The sequence below is a fragment of the Oncorhynchus mykiss genome, chromosome 15, assembly GCF_057628025.1.
Source record: "Oncorhynchus mykiss isolate SJ-2025 chromosome 15, ASM5762802v1, whole genome shotgun sequence".
Lineage (NCBI taxonomy): Eukaryota > Metazoa > Chordata > Actinopteri > Salmoniformes > Salmonidae > Oncorhynchus > Oncorhynchus mykiss.
In genome coordinates, this window is record NC_143036.1 from 24,178,146 (window position 1) to 24,200,240 (window position 22,095).

The 22,095-nt window shown below is 44.5% G+C and overlaps 1 protein-coding gene across 2 annotated transcripts in view; it reads left to right on the forward strand.

Moving 5' to 3' along the window:
- Window positions 1–22,095, forward strand: part of prex2 (phosphatidylinositol-3,4,5-trisphosphate-dependent Rac exchange factor 2) — a 203,376-nt gene that overhangs the window by 132,371 nt on the left and 48,910 nt on the right. For both annotated transcript variants that reach the window (XM_036944100.2, XM_036944101.2), the window contains exons 29-36: window positions 1,463–1,553; window positions 6,499–6,627; window positions 12,230–12,271; window positions 14,204–14,301; window positions 14,521–14,667; window positions 18,245–18,347; window positions 18,700–18,843; window positions 19,394–19,508. In XM_036944100.2, the coding sequence (XP_036799995.1) occupies window positions 1,463–1,553; window positions 6,499–6,627; window positions 12,230–12,271; window positions 14,204–14,301; window positions 14,521–14,667; window positions 18,245–18,347; window positions 18,700–18,843; window positions 19,394–19,508 (869 nt within the window). The remainder of the gene's footprint in view (window positions 1–1,462; window positions 1,554–6,498; window positions 6,628–12,229; window positions 12,272–14,203; window positions 14,302–14,520; window positions 14,668–18,244; window positions 18,348–18,699; window positions 18,844–19,393; window positions 19,509–22,095) is intronic.

The window sequence follows — 22,095 nt, forward strand, 5'->3', positions numbered from 1 at the left end:
AAACAGGTTTACATATTCAATTCAAGGGGAAGGGGAATTATTGTACAGTTAAAAAATATGCCATAGTGACACCAGTCCTTTTTGATACCAAGCTCCAACCATGGAGATTTTGTCCAGGTAAATCTTTCTGTCTCCTCACCTATGTGTTCTGGTGTTGACTCTTCTGTTCTCTAATTAATAAGAGACCCTCAGGAGACAGCGTTGTTGTGTGCCCAGAGATTTCTTAAGAGCAGGTGAGAGTTTGTCTCCGGGTCGGATGATGTCTTTTCACTTCAGTTTCATTTCAGCAAAATGAAATGATAACATGCCTCTCCTTCCTGTTGTGCTAAACCAGTTTTTCCCTTTGATATATTTATTTATTTAATCTTTATTTAACCTTTATTTCAATTGGCAAGTCAGTTAAGAACAAATTCTTATTTACAATGACGGCCTAGGAACAGTGGGAACTGCCTTGTTCAGGGGCTGGGTTTTTACCTTGTCAGCTCAGGGATTCGATCTAGCAACCTTTCGGTTACTGGCCCAACGCTCTAACCACTAGGCTACCTGCCGCTACGGTATTTCTATTGTCAGGTTCACGTGCATCAGCAGATAAAGGAGAGGCATGGTAAGGTCAGGTGTCATTTTGATTTGTGTATGTCTATCCTACACTATCTACTAAGTTCCCCTGATTCAAGCTTTCAATTATGGAACATAGAAGTAAATGCACCCAGCCAGCCATTTCACAGGAGGTGGAATAGTAATACATGAAAAACACAGACTAAACAAGCATAACAACCTCAGACCGACTGGACCCACACAATAACGTCATACATTCTCGACAGTTCTGGCACGCCATTCAGTGAACACAACATTTCTAACTTTGACGTACATCCATTACAAGTCAAAGGTTTGGACACCAGGGTTTTTCTTTATTTTTACTATTTTCTGCATTGTCGAATACTAGTGACGACGTCAAAACTATGAAATAACACATATGGAGCCATGTAGTAACCAAAATAGGGCTATCTTCTGTATACCACTCCTACCTTGTCACAACACAACTGATTGGCTCAAACGCGTTAAGAAGGAAAGGCAAAGGGTGCCTACTTTGAAGAATCTAAATTATATTTGGATTTGTTTAACACTTTTTTTGCTTACTACATGATTCCAAATGTGTTATTTGCTAGTTTTGACGTCTTCACTCTTATTCCACAATGTAGAAATGTTTTAAAAAATCTGAAAAACCCTTGAATGAGTAGGTGTGTCCAAACTTTTCACTTTTCACTGTAATTACATTTGATTCCATGAATTGAACTGCCTAAAATCATGAAGACAGAACTGGAGCAGCACCATTACCGATACACAAGCACACACCCCCAACCCCCTGCCAACAGAACACATCTCATCAGTAGTGTATGTTTCTGTCTCTGTCTCACTGTGTCTTTGTCTCTCTCTCTTCGTCTGTCTCTCTGTTTCTCTTCAGGTGGAGTCCATCACCAGTCTGCTAAAGGGAGCGGTGGTGGCCAAGGCCTTTGAACAGACCAAGTGTTTCACACCTGGACGAGGACTACAAGGTAAAGACGGAGGGGTTGTCTTTCAGTGTGCACCTTATTGACTTTGTAGTGCACTACTTTTGACGAGGACTGCCCGGTAAAGACGGAGGGTTGTCTCTTACATACAGCTGGGTCATACTGTCAATACTTAGCCTAGAACCAAACAGGCCCGACCCTAGCCTCCTGTAACCAGATGGGTTTGGTCGACGGAAGAAATACAGAAGGAAAAAAAGAACATTCTGGGGATGTTTGCCTTTCAATGGGAGGAAAAACTCCATCCTTTCTTCTCCTCCCTCCATTCCATCCCCTCCCTCTCCACATGCATCCCTTTCTCTGGCATGGTGGTATATATATATATTTTTCTCCTCCCTTTTCCTGTAAGGGCTGTTTTTGTATGGTTTTGTAGTGTTTTTGTAGTGTTTTTAGCTGGGGTGTAGCTGTGCTTATTAGAGCTTGGAGAAGTAAGATAACATTGGAGAGACTCCAGACCCAGTATCCCTCCCTCCCTCCCTCCCTCCCTCCCTCCCTCCCTCCCTCCCTCCCTCCCTCCCTCCCTCCCTCCCTCCCTCCCTCCCTCCCTCCTCCCTCCCTCCCTCCCTCCCTCCATCCATCGCTCCTTCTCTCAAAGGAAAGAGTTTGAGAGGAAACAGGACCTGCTCAGAAAACACTGCAGCCTCCCTCACAGGGCTGCTACTTCCTGATATCCCTCTGTACCCTTCCCTTCTCTCTGTTCCTCTCATATCCCTCTGTACCCTTCCCTTCTCTCTGAGCAATACCTTATATCTGGAACTGTGCCATTGGCCTGCTGTTTACTGCAATTCCGCCCCATATTTAGTACAGTACTGCTTATCACCCAACAGTGAAGATGACACCATACAGACCTACTATACGTATATAATAGCCACAGTTGTCAGATCACATCATAACAATATCCTGTTAAGTAAAGTTTTTGGGGCTCAGTTTCTGCTTGTTTTGGCTTTACCTTGTGTGTGGGTCCCAAATGGCACCCTATTCCCTATATAATGAACTACTTCTGAACAGGGCTCTATATAGGGAATAAGGTGCCATTTGGGACGCGGAGGTTTTCTTGGCCTGAAACATTCATCTTCTATCAATTGTTTTTGTTTTATCTCATTGTGTAGGAAGGTTTTCTGTTCTAGCCGAAGACCTTTACTCTCAGATACGAATTTAATCTGGACAGGAAATGCAGCTGGAAGAAAAGTTGCTATATTTAACCCTATCAGTTTCCTGGAGTGACAATAAACCACTATCGTTTCCATATTCTGGCTATAGATCATGAATCTCCATTGCTGAGCCGGGACATTCTGGAGATCAGATGGTGTACAGTTGTTTTCATGAAAAGGAGGAAAATCTCTTGTTTCTGTATAAATGTCATGGCCAAGGTTTCTAAAGGTTAGGTTTTTGTGGGTTTCAAAGGCTACGTCCCAAATGGCTGGCTATTCCCTATGTAGTGCACTACTTTTGACTAGAAATGTAGTCAGAGTAGAGCATTTGTAAAGGGAATTGGGTGCCGTAGTGAATAACTGTAGTGACTGTAGTAACTGTAGTGACTGTAGTGAATAATGAACTGAATTGAATCCGTCTGGCACAGCCCCAACCTGTGTGGCGGCCTGGGGCTTTACAGTTGAAGTCGGAAGTTTACATACACCTTACATACACATACGCCAAATGCATTTAAACTCAGTTTTTCACAATTCCTGACATTAAATCCTAGTATGAAATTCCCTATCTTAGGTCAGTTAGGATCACCACCTTATTTTAATTAAGAATGTGAAATATTAGAGAGAATGATTTATTTCAGTTTTTTTTCTTTCATCACATTCCCAGTGGGTCAGAAGTTTACATACACTCAATTAGTGTTTGGTAGCATTGCCTTTAAATTGTTTAACTTGGGTCCACAAGCTTCCCACAATAAGTTGGGTGAATTTTGGTGTAACTGAGTCAGGTTTGTAGGCCTCCTTGCTCGCCACGCTTTTTCAGTTCTGCCCACACATTTTCTATAGAATTGAGGTCAGAGCTTTGTGATGGCCACTCCAATACCTTGACCTTGTTGTCCTTAAGCCATTTTGCCACAATTTTGGTAGTATGCTTGTGGTCATTGTCCATTTTGAAGACCCATTTGCGACCAAGCTATAACCTGACTGATGTCCTGAGATGTTGCTTCAATATTTCCACATAATTTTCCATCCTCATGATGCCTTCTATTTTGTGAAGTGCACCAGTCCCTCCTGCAGCAAGCACCCCCACAACATGATGCTGCCACCCCCGTGCTTCACTGTTGGGATGGTGTTCTTCAGCTTGCAAGCTTCCACCTTTCTCCTCCAAACATAATGATGGTCATTACAGTCAAACAATTCTATTTTTGTTTCATCAGACCAGAGGACATTTCTCCAAAAAGTACGATCTTTGTCCCCATGTGCAGTTGCAAACCGTAGTCTGGCTTTTTTATGGCGGTTTTGGAGCAGTGGCTTCTTCCTTGCTGAGTGGCCTTTCGGGTTATGTCGATATAGGACTTGTTTTACTGTGGATATAGATACTTTTGTACCTGTTTCCTCCAGTATCTTCACAATGTCCTTTACTGTTGTTCTGGGATTGTTTCGCACTTTTCGCACCAAAGTACGTTCATCTCTAGGTAACAGAACACGTCTCCTTCCTGAGCGGTATGACGGCTGGTCCTAAAGTGTTTATACTTGCGTACTATTGTTTGTACAGATGTGGTAGCTTCAGGTGTTTGGAAAATTGCTTCCAAGGTTGAACCAGACTTGTGCAGGTCTTGGCTGATTTATTTTGATTTTCCCATGATGTCAAGCAAAGAGGCACTGAGTTTGAAGGTAGACATTGAAATGCATCCACAGGTACACCTCCAATTGACTCAAATGATGTCAGTTAGCCTGTCAGAAGCTTCTAAAACATCATGACATCATTTTCTGGAATTTTCCAAGCCGTTTAAAGGCACAGTCAACTTAGTGTATGTAAACTTCTGACCCATTGGAAATGTGACACAGTGAATCATAAGTGAAATAATCTGTTGGAAAAATTACATGTCATGCACAGAGTGGATGACCTAACCGAAAAGTGTATGTAATCGTCCGACTTCAACTGTATGTATCAAGCATTTCAGAGTAGGATTGCTGATCTAGGATCAGGTCCCACCTTACATATAATGTTATTCATTGTGATCGAGAAGGCATAACCGATCCTAAATCAGCACTTCTTCTCTGAGACGCTGGATACATCTGGCCCTGATCTGTAGCTTATACCCCTCTACTACACTCTCCTAAAAAGTTGGTTGTCTTTGTGTGTCTTTGAGGATATTTTATTAGACTCAGGGTGTGTGTGGGGGGGGGGAAGTGTTAGGTCCCCCATGTGTGTTTGTGTGTGTGTGTGTGTGTCTGGGTGGGTGGGGGAGGGGGGGGGGAGGGGGTGGTGTTAGGTCCCCTATGTGTGTTTTAAATATCAGAACGTTCCAAACACTTTGCACATTTTACATGTTTCATTTCTCTCCTCTGATCTGTGTCTCTCGCCCCATGTGAGCACAGATGCATTTGATCTAGGAGGAGTGTGTGTGTGTGCGTGCGTTATGTTGATCCGATGAAGCGTATCGCTGGCGTAGTGTGTGTGTTGATAATAAAGTAGATGGCAGAGCATTCCTCATTCCTAGAGAAAAGAAACACAAACGCACACACCAAACACACTCACAGCCCCACACACTACACACACAAGGGAGACCAAATCCCTAAATGCCTTACAAGCCTCTAGTTCACCACCATCCTGTTATCACAGATTCAACTTCCCATCTCTCTCCAAAATCTGCACTATATCTAACCCCTCTGTGTGTGTCTCTCTGTGTTTACACCCTAAATTGATCTGCTGCCTCTCTCTCTCCCCCCATAATAAAGGCTGACTGTGTGTGAGGCACGGATAGGACCAAACAAAGACAGCAGTCTTAATGAGACATTCATTAGCAGACATCCCATCATATCTGTCTGGCACTCAGACATACGTCCACAGTGTCTGGGCTGGAGGAATGGAGACGAAAGGGAGAGAGAGGTATTGGGGGTGAGAGGGCGAGACAGAGGTAGAGAGAGAGAATGTGAGGGTAATTTGGGAGTGTGTGTGTGGGCGTTGGTTCTCACCTTCAGACAGAGGAGCAAAATGATGAGGTATGTCTGGAACTCTTTCCTCTCCTCCGCCACTCTCATCCCTTCACCCCTCTCTTCTCGCTGATGAATAATGCAGGAGATGTTTGGCTCCTCATCCTCCATTCCTCTCCATCTCCCTGTGTCTCCCAGGCTTTGAAGGACTCTAAAGCCCCTCATGTGTGACTGTAAGGCAGACACAACGAGGGATGAAGGGGGGATGTGGGCAGTGTGGTGGCCTAAGGCTGGTTAAGAAGATACCTGTTTTTTTGTTTAGTAGGTGGATCACAAGAAGGCCTTCAGTTTTTTGGCAACAAACCGATTCCCTCAAGGCAACAGGCTATGATTTTGGACAGTAAAGTAACTTGTCTAAAAAAAAAACATCTCTCCTCTCCTATCATTCCTCGATCCCACACCGCTTTCTTCTAAATGATTCAGGATACTGATTGAGCTATTTGGCTACTCCTCTCTGTGTCCAGGAGATCGGCGTTCTAACCAGAACAACATCCAAAGTGTCCTTACTTAAGGACACCTCAACAAGGCTCTGAATAAAGGTGTCCTACGCCCAAACATAAGCATGTCGTTTTGTCCTGAAAATAAGCTCTATGCAGACACCAAATCTATGCTCCTTTAATTTAAATGTAATTCTCTTGGATAGTCACCTGTTGGCAGCGTCCTGGGTTAAGGAATGTTTTTTTGGATGATCAAGTCCCTCAGTTAAGAACCTGATTCTCTATTGGATCAAGCTGCGTGTTTGGGTACGCTTTCGTTCTCTGATTATAACATGTTGTTGTGTTGTCTGTCAGAGTTCCAGCAGGAGATGGATCCTCGGGTTAACTGTACCAAGAAGCTCCGTGTCCACATCAAGCAGGACCCATGGAACCTCCCCAGCAGCGTACAGGCCCTCACACACACCATCGCCAAGTTCGTCGAAGGTAAGATGCACACGCTGAGACCTTGAAAAAGCCTTTGTAATGAGTATGTCTCCATCTGCTGTAAAAGTCCACAGAGGTATAAACTTGAGGCAGTGCACCATACAGTACACACAGAACACTGGAAACAAAGGCCTTCATCCACACATTAGCCAAGTTGGAAGGTTAGTGCTGAATATGGTACATGCACACCAATTACAACAAAACTCGGTAACATCACACCAATTACAACAAAACTCGGGAACACCACACCAGACACAACAAAACTCGGGAACACCACACCAGATACAACAAAACTCGGGAACACCACACCAGATGCAACAAAACTCGGGAACACCACACCAGATACATCAAAACTCGGGAACACCACACCAGATACATCAAAACTCGGGAACACCACACCAGATGCAACAAAACTCGGGAACACCACACCAGATACATCAAAACTCGGGAACACCACACCAGATACATCAAAACTCGGGAACACCACACCAGATACATCAAAACTCGGGAACACCACACCAGATACATCAAAACTCGGGAACACCACACCAGATGCAACAAAACTCGGGAACACCACACCAGATACAACAAAACTCGGGAACACCACACCAGATGCAACAAAACTCGGGAACACCACACCAGATACATCAAAACTCGGGAACACCACACCAGATACATCAAAACTCGGGAACACCACACCAGATACAACAAAACTCGGGAACACCACACCAGATGCAACAAAACTCGGGAACACCACACCAGATACATCAAAACTCGGGAACACCACACCAGATGCAACAAAACTCGGGAACACCACACCAGATACATCAAAACTCGGGAACACCACACCAGATACATCAAAACTCGGGAACACCACACCAGATACAACAAAACTCGGGAACACCTCACCAGATACAACAAAACTCGGGAACACCACACCAGATACATCAAAACTCGGGAACACCACACCAGATGCAACAAAACTCGGGAACATCACACCAGATGCAACAAAACTCGGGAACACCACACCAGATGCAACAAAACTCGGGAACACCACACCAGATACAACAAAACTCGGGAACACCACACCAGACACAACAAAACTCGGGAACACCACACCAGATACAACAAAACTCGGGAACACCACACCAGATACAACAAAACTCGGGAACACCACACCAGATGCAACAAAACTCGGGAACACCACACCAGATACATCAAAACTCGGGAACATCACACCAGATACATCAAAACTCGGGAAAACCACACCAGATGCAACAAAACTCGGGAACACCACACCAGATACAACAAAACTCGGGAACACCACACCAGATACAACAAAACTCGGGAACATCACACACAACAGATGCATAAATATAAAGGTTTGAGATTAAACCACTTAAACTGAGTTGTAGAGCAGAAGTATTCATACCCCTTGACTTATTCCACATTTTGTTGTGTTACAGTAGAGGTGGGGAACCTTTTTGCCATCAAGGGCCATTTGGATATTTATCAATTAATTTGGGGGGCATATTATTACAATTTGCTATTTTCTCCATTATTCATGTTTTAATGTGACTGATCACTGACATTGGTTTTATAGTTTAAATATGACTTTTGTGTCCTTGAGTATTTAGAAAAGTGCTAGTCCTATTTAAATAAATATTAGTATTGTAAATAATGTTGTTATTATGATTACTTGTTCAAACTCACCTCTAATCTGATGGCTGGAACTGCTCATCTTTGACGAGGCATTTGATGTCATCTGGCAGTGAAGATGACGCTACTCCCAGCTGGTTTTCCTGGTTTGTGTCAGTCAGTCTTGAGCAGAATCGAGTGTTTGCAAGAGTCAGTTTGGAAAAGAACTGCTCACAGCAGGAGGTCGTCCCGAACACAGACGCAAATATGAGTGCACGTCTCCTCAGAACAGGAAAATGCTCAGTGCTAACGTACATTTTGTAGAACTCAAGGAGAGGGAGGTTGTTGTACCTGGCTTGAGCTCACTATTGCTTTGCAGCTCAATGACTTCGTGTTGTAGGCCATCCGGCACATCCGCTGGTTCGACTTTAAACGGGGTTGCAAATATGTTCTACTCCAGTTGTTTACTTTTCACATCCTTAAACCGCTCACAAAATGCCTTCGCAAGCTTTCCACACTCACCGGCATATTCTGACGTAAACTCAGACTCTTGTCCTTGCAGAGTAGGAAAATGCACTGTGTTACCCCTTTCTAGTTGGACTTGCCACAGCTTTAATTTCGCTTCAAACGATTTCACGCCAAATCACACATCCACTTGTCATCACTCAGTTCCACGACAGGTTTCTCTTTCATCTCCATGAATAGTTTTACTTCATCCTTCAGTCCGTAAAACCGCGCGAGCATGTTTCCACGGCTCAACCATCGCACCTCACAGTGGTAAACCAGATCACCATACTCCGATTCAAGGTCCCTAAATAGCTCCTTAAACTGGCGGTTATCCAGCCCTTTGCTTTTGATAAAATTGAGGGTCGACAGGACAGTTGCCATTACGTTGTTCGGGCTTCAGGGACTGTGCACACAGACTTTCTTGATGTGTGCTGCAGTTGCATACAATTAAATCAGTTGGATCAAGACTGAGACGACTCATTTATTTTTTCACTAATGCTGTTAACCCCTTTTTCGAGCCACTTCATTTTTTTTTACCGTAGCTCAAATTTGCTTATAGCCGAGACAAGTAACTCAAACAAGTCCTCACCGCTGGTGGTGCCATGCATGGCTTCCAAAGACAGCAATTCCTGCCTTGTGTCAAACTCAGTAGTAATCCCATGCACAAAAAATGGCAAATTGGGCAGTATTTGTTGTCAGTCATTTCATCACGTGCCAAAGAGAAAGGTTTTTTGCAGAGTCCTTCAATGTTTTTTCAATATCTTGTGCCATGTCAGTTATCGCTCCGTGACAATTCTTCAAGACAAACTGACACTTTGGAACAATTTGACTTTGCCTGGTGCTAGCAACTCTGCAGTGGCAAGGAGACACTCTTTTACAAAATCTCCTTCCGAATGAGGCTTCAGTTTCTTTGCGATAAGCTAGCTCACCACAGAACTTGCTTGCATAACATCTTCCCCATCTAAACAAGGTTTCGTAAAGGCGGCTTGTTGGACACCCCGCTGAAGAGCAATGACTTTATCCACACCAAGTTGTCCTCGCAACTCATTCAGTTTAGCATGTTTCGAGCTGTAATGACGCTTCAATTTTTTTACTATTTTATTTTAGTGGAAAAAATTATGTCTAGAGATTTTTTTATGTAAAAAAAAAATGTATTTATGAATTGGCAAGGGGGCCTGATCAAACGGTCCCGTAGGCCGTATACAGCCTGGAGGCCGGACGTCCCACACCCCTGTGTTACACCTTGAAATTCAAAATGGTTTAAATATTGTTATTTCTCACCCATCTACACATAATACCCCATAATGAAAAAGTGAAAAATGTTTTTAGAAATTTTTGAAAATGTATTGAAAATGAAATACAAAAATATCTAATTTACATGTATTCACACCCCTGAGTCATGTTAGAATCACTTTTGGCAGTGATTATAGCTGTGAGTCTTTCTGGGTACGTCTCAAAGAGCTTTGCATAACTGGATTGTACAATATTTGCACATTATTATTTTCAAAATTCTTCAAGCTCTGTCAAATTGTCTATTGATCATTGATAGACAACCATTTTCAAGTCATGCCATAGATTTTCAAGGAGATTTCAGTCAAAACTGTAACTCGGCCACTCAGGAACATTCACAGTCTTCTTGGTAAGCAACTCCAGTGTAGATTTTGCCTTGTGTTTTAGGTTATTGTCCTGCCGAAAGGTGAATTCATCTTCCAGTGTCTGGTGGAAAGCAGACTGAACCAGGTTTTCCTCTAGGATTTTGCCTGTGCTTAGCTCCATTCCATTTTTTTTTTGTCCTGAAAAACTCCCCAGTTCTTAACAATTACAAGCATACCCATAACATGATGCAGCCACCATTATGCTTGAACACATAGAGGGTGGTACTCTGTAACGTGTTGTATTGGATTTGCCCCAAACATAACACGTTGTATTCAGGACAAAAAGTGAATTGCTTTGCCACATTTTTGGCAGTATTACTTTACTGTCTTGTTGCAAACAGGATGCATGTTTGAGAATATTTTTAATCTGTAAATTTTTTTTCACTCTGTCAATTAGGTTAGTATTGTGGAGTAACTACAATGTTGTTGATCAATCCTCACTTTTCTCCTATCACAGACATTAAACTTTGTAACTGGCCTCATGTTGAAATCCCTGAGTGGTTTCCTTCCTCTCCGGCAACTGAGTTAGGAAGGATGCCTGTGTCTTTGTAGTGACTGGGTGTATTGATACACCATCCAAAGTGTAATCAATAACCATGCTCAAAGGGATATTCAATGTCTGTTTTTTGGTTTTATTCCCCATCTACAAATAGGTGTTATTATTTGTGAGGCATTGGAAAGCCTCCCTGGTCTTTCTGGTTGAATCTGTGTTAGAAAATCACTGCTCGCCTGAGGGACCTTACAGATAATTGTATGTATGGGGTACAGAGATGAGGTAGTCATTCAAAAATCATGTTAAACACTTGTATTGCGCACAGAGTGAATCCATGCAACTTATTATGTAACTTGATAAGCACATTTTTACTCATTAACTTATTTAGGTGTTAAATACATGTTGACTCAAGATATTTCAGCTTTCATTTTGAAATAATTTGTAAAAATGTCATAATTCCACTTTGACATAATGGGGTATTGTGTGTAGGCCAGTGACACAAATACCTCATTTTTTTATCAGGCTGTAACACAAGAAAATATGGAAAATGTCAAGGGGTGTGAACTCTTTCTGAAGGCGCAGTGTATTAATCCAACATTCTGACTCTATTTATTTCTGTCGGAGTGGGTGTTTGTGTGGGAATTAAGTGTGTATGTGTGCCTAAATCCCTGATCAGATCACACTTCTGTGAAAGTGAGTGTGTGTGTGTGTGCCTTTGTGGGTGACTTTGTTTGTGTGTGTGTGTGACTTTGTTTGTGTGTGTGTGTTTGACTTTGTGTGTGTGCTTGTGACTTTGTGTGTGTGCTTGTGACTTTGTGTGGTTGTTTCTGACTTTGTATGTGTGTTTGTGACTCTGTGTGTTTGACTCTGTGTGTTTGACTTTGTGTGTGTGACTTTGTGTGTGTGTGTGGCGTTGTGTGTGAAATAAGCAGTGGAACAGTGTAACCTCTCAAGATGACTTTCTCACCCAGCCTCTATGCTGCCAAGGTTTTTAATGTTCCACAAACACCACTGTGGCTTTGATATTGATACTAAACACACACAGATTCATATTATCTGAAATAAATCAATTGTGTCTCAATAAAAAAATCAGAAGAGGAAAGAGCCAAGAGCAGATGACCGGTAATGAAGGTGTGGACCAATCACTTCAGTCCCAATCACTTCAGTTAGTCTTCACATGTGTAGAGACCTATCTAGACCTAACGGGGCGGCTGGTGAGAGACATCCTATCAGGTTTTATGGGTCAGAAGCACCAAAGTATCCTAAAGTCTCTGAGAGTCTAACCTTGGTTTGTTCTTCACTATTCCAGAGGTGAAGACACGACTGCTCTTGGTCCTACTACAGTACACAGGTTGGTTTTCCTCCTCTTAAATGCCTTGGATGTAAAAAACAATGTACAGTTGATAGGGACATACACACACACCACAGTGTCCTCAATACACACATCTGCAATGAAACAGAGGAGTGAAATTGAATTCTAGGGACTAAACTGCAGATCATCTACATAGCTCTCTCTCCACACGGTAATTGAGACACTAGCTAAGCCCTCCTAAAACACCTACAGGAACATTTTTGTCATGACAAAGTCCCTCATGATCCCATTACAGCCCCCTTAAGAACACATATCTCCCTATTTCTCAAGGTTATAGAGTGAACAGATTCTCCTGAGTAGCGCAGCGGTCTACGGCACTGCATCTCTGTGATACAGGCGTCACTACAGACCCTGGTTTGATCCCGGGCTGTATCACAACCGGCCGTGATCCGGAGTCCCATATGGCGGCACACAATTGGCCCAGCGTCGTCCGGGTTAGGGGAGGGGTAGGCCGTCATTGTAAAATAAGAATTTGTTCTTAATTGACTTGCCTAGTTAAATACTAACACATAATTTAATAAAAGATAATAATGTGGCATAGAGGAAGCACATTATGAATTCTACTGGAGGTTCCTGAACCCATTTTAAAATGAGTGGATTGCTTAACTTCTCCTTGCAGGCTATTTTTCAGGAAATGATGGCACCAGACAATTTATTTTCAGCTACAGACCACCTGTCTTTTGACTCCATGTATTTCAAATTCATGTTTAATGCCCAACTGACTTGAACGTTGACCACAATTGAACTTTGAAAAACTTTTGACTCGACCCAGGGAGTTAATGTAATTTGTGTTCAGCATCGATAACAAGTTAATTTTCTCTCACACACCTCCCCTATCTCTGTCTCTTCCTCCCTCTCTCCCTCCCCCATACCGCCCTCCATCTCTACCTCCCTCCATCCCTCTCTCTCTCTACCTCCCTCCATCCCTCCCTCTCTCTCTCTTCCTCCCTCCATCCCTCCCTCCCTCTCTCTCTCTCTACCTCCCTCCATCCCTCCCTTTCTCTCTACCTCCATCCCTCCCTTTCTCTCTACCTCCATCCCTCCCTCTCTCTCTGCCTCCCTCCATCCCTCCCTCTCTCTCTCTCTCTCTCTCTACCTCCCTCCATCCCTCCCTCTCTCTCTCTCTACCTCCCTCCATCCCTCCCTCTCCCTCTCTCTCTCTCTACCTCCCTCCATCCCTCCCTCTCTCTCTCTGCCTCCCTCCATCCCTCCCTCTCTCTCTGCCTCCCTCCATCCCTCCCTCTCTCTCTACCTCCCTCCATCCCTCCCTCTCTCTCTACCTCCCTCCATCCCTCCCTCTCTCTCTCTCTACCTCCCTCCATCCCTCCCTCTCTCTCTCAACCTCCCTCCCTCCATCCCTCTCTCTCTCTCGACCTCCCTCCATCCCTCTCTCTCGACCTCCCTCCATCCCTCCCTCTCTCTCTCGACCTCCCTCCATCCCTCCCTTTCTCTCTCGACCTCCCTCCATCCCTCCCTCTCTCTCTCGACCTCCCTCCATCCCTCCCTCTCTCTCTCGACCTCCCTCCATCCCTCCCTCTCTCTCTCGACCTCCCTCCATCCATCCCTCCCTCGCTCTCTCGACCTCCCTCCATCCATCCCTCCCTCTCTCTTTCGACCTCCCTCCATCCTTCCCTCTCTCTCTCGACCTCCCTCCATCCCTCCCTCTCTCTCTCGACCTCCCTCCATCCCTCCCTCTCTCTCTCGACCTCCATCCATCCATCCCCCATCCCTCCCTCTCTCTCTCGACCTCCCTCCATCCATCTCTCCCTCTCTCTCTCGACCTCCCTCCATCCCTCCCTCTCTTTACCTCCCTCAATCCCTCCCTCTCTCTACCTCCCTCCATCTATCCCTCCCTCTCTCGACCTCCCTCCATCCCTCCCTCTCTCTCTCGACCTCCCTCCATCCCTCTAGACTCAGAGATCCAGTTGAGAAGAGATATGGTATTCTGTCAGTCTCTGGTAGCAGCTGTTTGTGCCTTCTCCCAACACCTACTGGCTGTTCTCAACCAGGTAACAGTGAGTTTGTGTGCGTGTGTGTGTGCGTGCGTGCGAGGGCGTGCTTGTGTGTGCGTTTCAACATTTCTGTAACTTTCCCCAAATTCCCAGATTTTCCAGAATCAGGAGGCAATGACCAGGAAGTCCGGGATCCTCCGGGAATTGGGGAAAGTTACTGGAATTTTGTAACCCTACAGCTAGCTTAACATTTTAACCCCCCACTCCCCCCTCCAGACCCAGGGATCAGGCAGGGAGGCAGACCCAGAGGCCCCGGACCCCCAGGACCCTCAGGAGGCCCAGGAGGCAAGCCGACGGTGGCTGGAACAGATAGCCTCCGCTGGGCTACTTCTCCACTTCCAGTCCCTCCTCTCTCCCAACCTGGTGAATGAATGGCAGACAGGAAGCTATCAACCACCCCTGGACACTCATTGTATATTGAGGCTAAATATGATTGATTTGCAACACACAAAAAATGCTAAGATGTTGCCCCCAAATATTCCACATTATTCAAAATACTCTGCACGGCACCTGATTCAAAACTAGATTAGAATACTGTAGAGTATATTGTAAGCCTTGTTAGTTCTTTACCAGAGGAGATGCTTGGTGGCCTCACCTCACCTCATCTCCACGCCAAATCAGCTCCAAAACAAAGACAAACAAACTTAGTGCTCCTGTGTGTATGTGACCGCCCGCAGTGGAGTTGAATTGATTGTGTGTGTGTGTGTGTGTGTGTGTGTGTGTGTGTGCACCAGGCTCCCTGGAGAGGGGTAGGATGGTGACGTTAGGTTGATTGTGGTTGTGAACAGCCATGTCATTGTACTGCGACTGTCCTCAGAGGAGCGACTGTTCTCTAGTTTAATGAGGGGACGTGGCTCTCCTAGCGTCCTACAGTACACCCAATACTGCCCCTCCATGGTTCAGCAACCGGACACTATGTAGCTCTGTAGCCCAGCTTAGCACTGCTGTGTTGGTACAGTTCAGTACAGGATAACCGATAACAGACCAGATTTGACCTCTGTCAATCCCCACACACATACGTCTACATTAGGATAGTTGCAGAACTCGTAGTTGTAGTCAGTTCCTGATCAGTGCACTTTGTTTAAGTGCACTAGAGGACTACAGTTTGTCATTGTGTTAGAGAGAGAATCTCCAAGTCTAACTTCACCCACTTAGAGAACAGAGGAGGAAGAGTTTTACCCCCTGGTCTGAAGGGGATGAAGGGAAGAATATCACTCAGAAAGCAATTATTTTTCCCAGTGATATTTTCGAATCATTATTTATACACTGACTGAATGGTTGAGATAGCCAAAATGTCATTTAAAGTGAAAAGAAGTGGAATTTTCTGGATTTCAGAAGTGAAACTCCATTTCATTTGAGACAGGATTAAGTAAGAGGATCTCTCCCTCTCCCTCTCCCTCTCCCTCTCCCTCTCCCTCTCCCTCTCCACATCTTAACTCTAAGCAGAGGCACTGTACCTGCAGGTGCAAGCAAAAATCAAAGGCAGTGGTGTGTGTGTGTGTGCATGCCGAACCGTGTGTGTGTGTGTGTGTGTGTGTGTGTGTGTGTTAAACCCGCTCTCGGTGAACCTTGCCACACACCATTCCGAGGTAGTGGTTGGTTCCTGGTAAGCGACGACCGTACTCTCTGTTCTCACACGACAGTCAGTCCCTAATGTCTCTTCAGTAACACTTCAACCACACAGTAGGTACATAATGCTTCTGCTGCACCGTTTACTAGAGAGGGGGGGAATAAGATGGAGAGAGAGAGGAGGAGTGTGACAGAGGAGCAGATAGGCACTAGCCAAAGCGTTTCCTTCTCCTTTGTGTCTGGCCTGGGAGCAGATGTGTTAGTTGTTTGTGTGAGAGGATGTTGTGACGGATGTTGGGAAAGGAAGCAGACACACACACCAGGCACTGTACACTCACTTTAACCCACACGCACCAACATGTAAACAAACTGCTTGGAGAATGGGAAGGGAAGCAGACACACACACCAGGCACTGTACACTCACTTTAACCCACACGCACCAACATGTAAACAAACTGCTTGGAGAATGGGAAGGGGCACACACACTAGGCACTGTACACTCACTTTAACCCACACGCACCAACATGTAAACAAACTGCTTGGAGAATGGGAAGGGACACACACACCAGGCACTGTACACTCACATTAACCCACACGCACCAACATGTAAACAAACTGCTTGGAGAATGGGAAGGGACACACACACCAGGCACTGTACACTCACTTTAACCCACACGCACCAACATGTTAACAAACTGCTTGGAGAATGGGAAGGGAAGGGACACACACATTCTCTCACACGCTGACCCACTGTTGTGTTTCTCTGTCTCAAACACACATTATCTCACACACAAAGTTGTGTGTTTCTCTGTGCAGACTGGCAGTTGTGGCTGCTTCGCGAGATGGATTGTTGTCTCTACCTTCTTACCCTTTGTGCTGTTGTCTGTGCCCAGTAATATTTGTGCCATGTTTTGTGCTGCTGCCATGTTGTGTTGCTACCATGTTGTTGTTATGTTGTGTTGCTACCATGTTGTTGTTATGTTGTGTTGCTACCACACTGTGTTGTCATGTGTTGCTGCCATGTTGTGTTGCTGCCATGTTGTGTTGCTGCCATATTGTTGTTATGTTGTGTTGCTACCATATTGTTGTTATGTTGTGTTGCTACCATATTGTTGTTATGTTGTGTTGCTACCATGTTGTTATGTTGTGTTGCTACCATGTTGTTGTTATGTTGTGTTGCTACCATGTTGTTATGTTGTGTTGCTACCATATTGTTGTTATGTTGTGTTGCTACCATGTTGTTGTTATGTTGTGTTGCTACCACACTGTGTTGTCATGTGTTGCTGCCATGTTGTGTTGTCATGTGTTGCTGCCATGTTGGGTTGCTACCATGTTGTTGTTATGTTGTGTTGCTACCATGTTGTTGTTATGTTGTGTTGCTACCATGTTGTTGTTATGTTGTGTTGCTACCATGTTGTTGTTATGTTGTGTTGCTACCATGTTGTTGTTATGTTGTGTTGCTACCACACTGTTGTGTTGCTACCATGTTGTTGTTATGTTGTGTTGCTACTATGTTGTTGTTATGTTGTGTTGCTACCACACTGTGTTGTCATTTGTTGCTGCCATGTTGTGTTGCTACCATGTTGTTGTTATGTTGTGTTGCTACTATGTTGTTGTTATGTTGTGTTGCTACCACACTGTGTTGTCATTTGTTGCTGCCATGTTGTGTTGCTACCATGTTGTTGTTATGTTGTGTTGCTACCATGTTGTTGTTATGCTGTGTTGCTACCATGTTGTTATGTTGTGTTGCTACCATGTTGTTATTAGGTTGTGTTGCTACCATGTTGTTATGTTGTGTTGCTACCATGTTGTTATTAGGTTGTGTTGCTACCATGTTGTTATGTTGTGTTGCTACCATGTTGTTATTAGGTTGTGTTGCTACCATGTTGTTATGTTGTGTTGCTACCATGTTGTTGTTATGTTGTGTTGCTACCATGTTGTTGTTATGTTGCTACCATGTTGTTGTTATGTTGTGTTGCTTCCACACTGTGTTGTCATGTGTTGCTGCCATGTTGTGTTGCTGCCATGTTGTGTTGCTGCCATATTGTTGTTATGTTGTGTTGCTACCATATTGTTGTTATGTTGTGTTGCTACCATGTTGTTGTTATGTTGTGTTGCTTCCTCACTGTGTTGTCATGTGTTGCTGCCATGCTATGTTGTTGTCTTAGGTCTTTGTGTAGTGTTTTGTTGTCTCTCTTGTTGTGATGTGTGTTTTGTCCTATATTTAAATGTTTGATCCCAGCCCCCGTCCCCGCAGGAGGCCTTTTGATAGGCCGTCATTGTAAATAAGAATGTGTTTTTTTTAAAAATGTTTAAAAAAATGATGAGCAGGCCATGTTGGAGGGTTGACTGATTGTGTTTCTCTCTACAGACTGATGAGCAGGCCATGTTGGAGGATACTCAGGTAGCTCTGATTGACTTGGAGAAAGTCACCTTCTACTTCAGAGAGTTTGAAGGAGAACCACTGGTTGCAAGTATGTATGGAGAGACATGATCCTGTACGACATAGTGTAAATCTATAGGAGATCACCCCCTGTCCCGACTCCATTCATTTAGATAACATTATCTTGCTGTAAATGGAATTCAACTCATTTCAATTACATTCAGCTCAGCTTCATTCAATCCTATTTGGCTTGTTGTGTTCCCTGCTGTATATAACATGTTGTTTATTAAAACTGTTATGTTCCCATCTGTATAACTACACACCAAATGGAACCTGCTGCTCGTAGGGCTCTGGTCAAAAGTAGTGCACTATGTAGGGAATAGGGTTGCATTGATAACGCAGCTTATGTATGGCCCTAGAACCTTGCTGTCTCTCTCTCCCAGACATGCCCATGTCGTATGAGGTGGAGGGGACCCGCCAGGCCCTGAAGGTCTGTTTCTACCTGGAGACATTCTACTTCTCCCAGCTACCCCAGCGCCTCCGGAACGGAGGAGGCTTCAAGATCTACCCTGTCCTGTTCACCCAGGGTAAGACCCCGCTTGGCCAAACAGAACGAACGCAGTCCATTATCAGAACGAACGCTCAGAGAAGGAACGTTGATCTAGGATCACTTTTGCCTTTTAGATCACGATGAAGGCGGTTACACGGAAGGGGAGGAACTGATCCTAGATCAGCACTCCTTCTCTGTGATGCTTTATGAATACGGAATATAGATTCTTGTAATTGTTTGTCTTTTTCTTTTCTTCTCTAGCATTTCACGTGTTTAATTTCATATCTATATCACTACCTCTATAATGCATGGTTGGGAAAGAGCGTGCAGGGCATTTCACTGTACTGTTTAACACCTGCTGGGTCCTGTGCATGTGACAGTAAAACTAGAGTGCTGTATCTCTGCAGTAACACGTTGTAATGTGTCTCTCTCCCCTCTCTGTCTCCTCTCTGTCTCTCCTCTCCTCTCTCTCTCTCTCTCTCTCTCTCTCTCTCTCTCTCTCTCTCTCTCTCTCTCTCTCTCTCTCTCTCTCTCTCTCTCTCCCCCCCCTCCCTCTCTCCTCTCCCACTCTGTCACTGTGTGTGTAGCTCTAGAGAGTATGGAAGGGTATTACTACAGGGATAGTGTGTCTGTAGAGGAATACCAGGCTCAGATTAACTCTGCCTCGCTGGACAAAGTCAAACAGTACTACAAGAGACTGAGGTATGGGCTGCTAGTACACACGCACACACACACACACACACACACACACACACACACACACACACACACACACACACACACACACACATGTTCTCTACCCTTTGCGAAAGACTTCTCCCGACATCGCCTGTTGACAGGCTGATACGATTGATATGACTTCTATAGTTTTACTTCCTTCCTGTCTGCCCCGTGTGTTGTTCCTATCCTCAAGGAGAAACAGCAGAGACATTAGAGCTTCTCTCTGCAGGTTGTCTAATATACTTTGACACAACATTCCATTCCAGCACACACACACACACACACATGCACGCTCGCGCACACACATATAGTCATGCACACACACACACTCACGCGCACACACACACACATTCTGGCGCCTGGCTGCCACCCAGAACACACAGCAGGCCAGCAAAGTGATTTGCTGAATAGGCACAGCGGGACTGTGCTGTGATTGGTCGAGAACAGCACAGCAGGTCAGCACCTTGATTGGCTGAAAGCACCCAGCGTGTCGGCACAATGATGGTGATGGAGTACCACTGCAGAGCCGGGTGGACCCGGTTTCATCACGCCCCATTGGCACACACACACATGGGGCCCCTCCCCTGATTGGCTACCCACCCCCATCGAATAATGACATGGAAATGATATACATGGTTTCAATAAGATTCAGAACATCTGTGAGAATTGGAAATCTGGGGTTGTGCCTATATAGTGCAGTGCTTTTGACCAGAGCCCTAGGTGCCCTGGTCAAAAGTAGAGCACTTTAAAGGGAATTGGACGCAATTTGGGAAGCAGCCATGGAGTGTTTTAATACATCTTTACCCCCCCCCCCCCTTCCATCTGGGTGACCCGTTAAGTACTGTCATATCTCTGTGATATGAGGTCTAAATATCAATGGGTTTTTATATTAAAGCAAAATAAGTGAGATTTCAGAAGATGTGGGGGGAAAACCAAATGTTTTTGTTCTTCAATGTGTGTGTCTGTTAGGGGGGTGGGGGGGGGGGGGACTGTGTCTTTCCATTATTGTTAATTAAGGAGTGAAAAGCAGCTTTGGCAAATGGTCTCAGTGCTAGCAGTAGAGACTGCCAATAAAAGCTTGAGTTGGAGATGGAGGCTTGAGGCGGCAGGTAGCCTAGTGGTTAGAGCGTTGTGCCAGTAACCGAAAGGTTGCTAGATCGAATCCCCGAGCTGACAAGGTACAAATCTGTCGTTCTGTCCCTGAAAAAGTCAGTTAACCCACTGTTCCAAGGCCGTCATTGTGAATAAGAATTTGTTCTTAACTGACTTGCCTAGTTAAACAAAGGTTAAATAAATACATAAATAATAATACAACATATCTAGGACCAGATTAGTCTACTCCTGACATTAAAGTGATCCTTCCAGTTTTTGGCAATGAAGCCATTCCCCGAGTCAGATGAACGCATGGATACCATTTTTATGTCTCTGAATCCAGTATGATGGAAGTTAGGCGAGCTAATGCTAACTAGCGTTAGCGAAATGACTGGAAGTCAGGCTAGCAGTTACCGTAGACTCAAAGTCATTGCGCTAATGCTATTTAGCAAATGAACTAACGCTGGTTAGCAACTTCATTTAAACTGCACGCGGAGACATAAAAATGGTGTCCACGAGTTCATCGGACTCTGGGGTAGTAGATAAAGGGCCTCATAGCCATCCTGAAGGATCCCTTTAACCATTAGGGGGAATAGCTGACACTGAATCAGGGGTTAGATGCCAAAAAAATCACTCCCCCAAATGAAACACATATAGTTACCATCTGAGAGATCCTCACCACCTTTAGAGGGTTGCAGTCATGATAAACATTAAATGATATTAAGATCCAATAATGTAGTCAGATTTGATAATGTAGTCCAATCCGATAATGTAGTCAGATTAAATAATGTAGTCCGATCATACAATGTAGTCAGATTAGATAATGTAGTCAGATTATATAATGTGGTCTGACCAAATAATGTAGTCAGGTTAGATAATGTAGTCCAATCAGATAATGTAGTCAGATTAGATAATGTACTCAGATCAGATCATGCATATCATAGAGCGTAGCCTGATTTTAGATCTCAGTCAATGGAATAATGGGTTACAACGTCTTCCAAAACTCTTTTGTGCATCTTCTAAAGTGCATTCCCATTCCGTTCCCCAATACCTGAGAGCCCGTCTGTTCAGCTACGTACGTGTTCATATCAGGCATGAAGTAAACATCTGTTCTTGATACTGGAGTTAATTAGTCACAGAACTACGTAGGGCCCAAGATCAAACTCATTGTAGCGTCCCAAATGGCACCCTATTCCCTATCTAGTGCATTACTTTTGACCTGGTCATATACACTATGTAGGGAATAGGGTGCCATTTGGGACACATCATATATTGTGGTATGAATGGGGGAATCTGCCTTGGCTACGCTTGATTTAGAAACCGGCATCAGCCATTTGTGCGTGTGTGTGTTTGTGTGTGTCTGCCATGTGTGCCACATCATCCCCTAATACCTCTCATGTCTCAGGAGGGCAGTCAGTGTTACGTTTTTAATTTTAGTTGCAGCGTGATGGAGGGAGCGCAACAATAGGTCTTTCCA